Source organism: Cucurbita moschata, unplaced genomic scaffold (assembly GCF_002738365.1).
Source record: "Cucurbita moschata cultivar Rifu unplaced genomic scaffold, Cmos_1.0 Cmo_Scf00014, whole genome shotgun sequence".
NCBI classification, from domain to species: Eukaryota; Viridiplantae; Streptophyta; class Magnoliopsida; order Cucurbitales; family Cucurbitaceae; genus Cucurbita; species Cucurbita moschata.
Window position 1 is genome coordinate 4,021,247 of NW_019268530.1, and position 3,520 is coordinate 4,024,766.

The window sequence follows — 3,520 nt, forward strand, 5'->3', positions numbered from 1 at the left end:
AAAAAAAAAAAAAAAAAAAAAAAAAAAAAAAAAAAAATTAAACTTGTAATAACAGAAACTGAAAAGGAACCCAGATTTTACTTTGCAGAAACCTCAAGAGTAAAAGATCCCATAAAAGGAAGTTCCATTAAAGAAGGAGATTTCAATCAAGATAAGACCTAGAGAGTAATAACAAAAAAGCTTCGTCATCAACGTCCAAAGAGAAACATTGAACCTCATTAAAGACCATACCTCAAAAGGATCCCTCTCGACTCCCTAAAGATTCTATTGTTCCTCTCAGCCCAAAAACCCCGCAGCTGAGAACACAACCCTGCTTGCCATAAAAAACCTCCCATTCTCACAAAAAAAACTTCTTGATCATCTCCCTAAAACATCTATGTTTGACAGACAAATAAACAAACACCTCAAAGAAAAAAATTCCTGACAGACCACATGAAACCGCATCTCTATAAGATATGAACCAGATCTTCCTCCGTGTTCCGATAGAGAATGCAACAAAACGAACCAACCAATGAAGGCACCTTCATTATAAGTCTATCAAGAGTATTCACTCTTCCATGAATAACCTGCCAAGTGAAGAACTTGACCTTCTTTGATACTTTTAACATTCCACATATGAGAAGAACTCATAACGAATAAAGATATTCATCCAAAGAAAGAACGAGTTACAAGAAAAGCCCTCAGATGAACTAAGACTCCAACCACGAAAATTCCTCCTTCCATGCCTGAACTCGACCTCTTCAATATAAGAAAGAAGAGTCAAAACATCCGTGGTCTCGCAATTTGACAATGCACGACAGAACCCAAACGAAAAAGAAATGGACCCATCAAAAGACAAAACACTGGCCACCGAACCAAACTAAGAAACATAAAGTAGAGGGGAAAATCCCCCACCTACTTATATTCCTAAAAATACTGAATTAAATCAGAAACGAAGAGAGCTCCAAGACTATTTCTTTCCAAGGACTATGAAGAGTACCTTTGACCCGACCATACAACCACTCGGACGAAAGAGGATCATATTAACTCACAATGATCCTACACCAATGGGAATTAAACTCGAGAGGGAACTACCAAAGCTATTTAGCTAACAGCATTCTGTTACGAACCCGAAGATTCCCAAATCAATGCCACTCAAAAATTGAATAAATGACAAGAAAATACGATTCCAGAAGAACACAGAAACACAGGCAATGAGCACAAAAACATAAATTTAGGTACCAACCTGCAGTTCTGGATAGCATATCTCAACTGAAAATATGTATCCCGACTCCAATGCAGCAATCGAATTTTGATAGTCTCCTTCAATGATCAAAGCATTTGCTAGCTGTGAATTGAAGTTGCAAGACCATAGCTTCACTGACAGCCTTAAATGGATGCAATAAGAAAACAACCAATAAGGAAAATTGATAAAGTAACACTAAGGTACCAGGATAATCCATTATTACCAACGCTATGTTACTTATGAAAGAAATGAAAGAACAGAAATAGGCTGAGTGCTCACTCATGGCCAGCAGAATTGGTGAGATCAAGACCCTTATAAAGAATCTGTTTCTGGGGAGGAATAGCCCCAACGAGATGATAACACTGGCTTAACAAGCTATAAGCCCGGCATTTCAATTCAAAGCATGATGGAATAGACTTCAATAACAATTGCTGCCGCGAAAACAAAACAAAAAACCATCACTGACATCATTATAGTATGAAGAACTACGAGTAAGAAAGAAAACGCTAACATACCGAACGCTCAAGATGAGATTTGGCATGATTAACGTTGTGCGAATGAGTGAGTAAAAGAGTAGCAATTCGAAGTCGAGTCTTGACTTCAACGACTGGAAAGAACGACACGGAACTCTGACATATGGCTTCTAAACACTTTATTGCCTTCCCTAATTCCCCTTTCTTCTCGTGGTAATCTGCTAGCCTCCACAATCCCTCCGCCACTGCTTCCATATCATGAAATGAGCCGCCGCAAATCGAAAGAGATTCTTTACAGCAGCGGCATCAATGAAATCGCTGCCAATTTATCGTCGATGCGGAGAGTAAACTAATTACAGTAACAAGAATCTCAAAAGATATTGTTCATACCAAATTACTGGAAATCGAACATCGGCTATGTCGATGAATCTTCTTCAAACTAATCTGCTTCTCTTTCAGCTTCGATTTCGCGTTGGGAACTGAAATGGCTACACTTTTCGCAGCTTCTCCCAGGATCCCTTGAATTTGCAATAGAATTTTCCTCGTTCAACTTCACAGGATTCTGACCAACATACAGAAACTCCGATGATGCTCGGTACGAATTTCCGGTTTTTTGTACGGTGACCTAAAAATTTAGCCCAAATTATGAGATTTTTGTCTTTTAAAACATTTTTTTTAAATCTTTTTGTTAAGGTTATATGTTTTTTTTCCAACCTTCGAACAAATGTTTTTAAACAAAAATGGGCGATGGGAAGTTAGGTACTGTTCTTCGCGTTCAATTACATCTTCTAAACCTTCTTACGGTCATAGTTAGTGATTCTAAGTTTATCACTTCAATCTGGAGTCGATTAGTAAGTTATAATTTATGAACTCTATTATAAATTTCTGACCACATTTTCGTAGGACCCTCTTGTGTCTTTCTTCTCTGAGCTCGGGTTATGCAATAAGGAACCGGGAAGAAAGTTTAAGCTACAACAGGGTTTATGATGAGACTGCTCGTGATGTTCATATGGATCTATTAGACACTTTTGCATCTAGTATTGGATAAATCTCGTACAATAACCGTCATCGTTCTACTGTATCTCTTGTTTCATTTCTTCTAGAACAATCATAAGCACTTAAAATAAACATAAAATAAGATTAAATTGTAGAAAAAATCAAGTGGGTAAATATTTTTTTAACCATATTAAACAAAGAGCAAGTTATAAAATGAATTTCATGTTCCCTTCTTACATTACACGAGCAATTTTTATTTATTTTAAAGGTTATAAATAATTTGGAAAAATGAAAATATGGTTTTATAACAGTCATATATTGTTGTAATTAGGATGGTTCGTCAGGCAAAATTCATACATCATCAATCTTCGATTATTTGAAATATGATTGACGATAACTTAAAATTGATATCACCTCGATCAAAGCAAGATGTGTAATTTTGTGGGTTTTCAGCATTGCAATGTCATTTCGTTACGTCCTGATATTGCCTCATGTCCCTTTCGAGTTCATTTGGTATTCTAATGCCTTTATTTTATCGATTCTCGTTAATTAAATATTTTTAATATATTCCTCAACCGCTCAATTTTTTTCCAAGTATTGGATTTATACTGAGTAGCTTTGTTCGATATCAATATTTAATATTGAATTAACCTCCGAAAAGAAAAAAAAAACGCCATTATCCCACCCAATATTCGTTCTTCACTTATAAAGTTGTCTCTTCGAGAATGTACTAGGTTTTCATTCCATGTCCTTGTTTTGTTTTTTTAGTCCTCTAATTTCATTCGATAACTCATTAATATTTATTGGTATAACACGGAAAAAAAAA

General features: G+C 35.8%; 1 protein-coding gene across 1 annotated transcript in view; it reads right to left on the reverse strand.

Moving 5' to 3' along the window:
- Window positions 1-2,352, reverse strand: part of LOC111452599 (sister chromatid cohesion protein SCC4) — a 9,604-nt gene extending 7,252 nt beyond the window's left edge. The window contains exons 1-4 of the mRNA XM_023093400.1: window positions 2,089-2,352; window positions 1,741-2,016; window positions 1,505-1,656; window positions 1,226-1,367 (exon numbers count right to left, since the gene is read on the reverse strand). Coding sequence (XP_022949168.1) covers window positions 1,226-1,367; window positions 1,505-1,656; window positions 1,741-1,953 — 507 coding nt within the window. The 5' untranslated portion in view covers window positions 1,954-2,016; window positions 2,089-2,352. The remainder of the gene's footprint in view (window positions 1-1,225; window positions 1,368-1,504; window positions 1,657-1,740; window positions 2,017-2,088) is intronic.
- Between the last annotated feature and the right edge of the window lie 1,168 nt (window positions 2,353-3,520).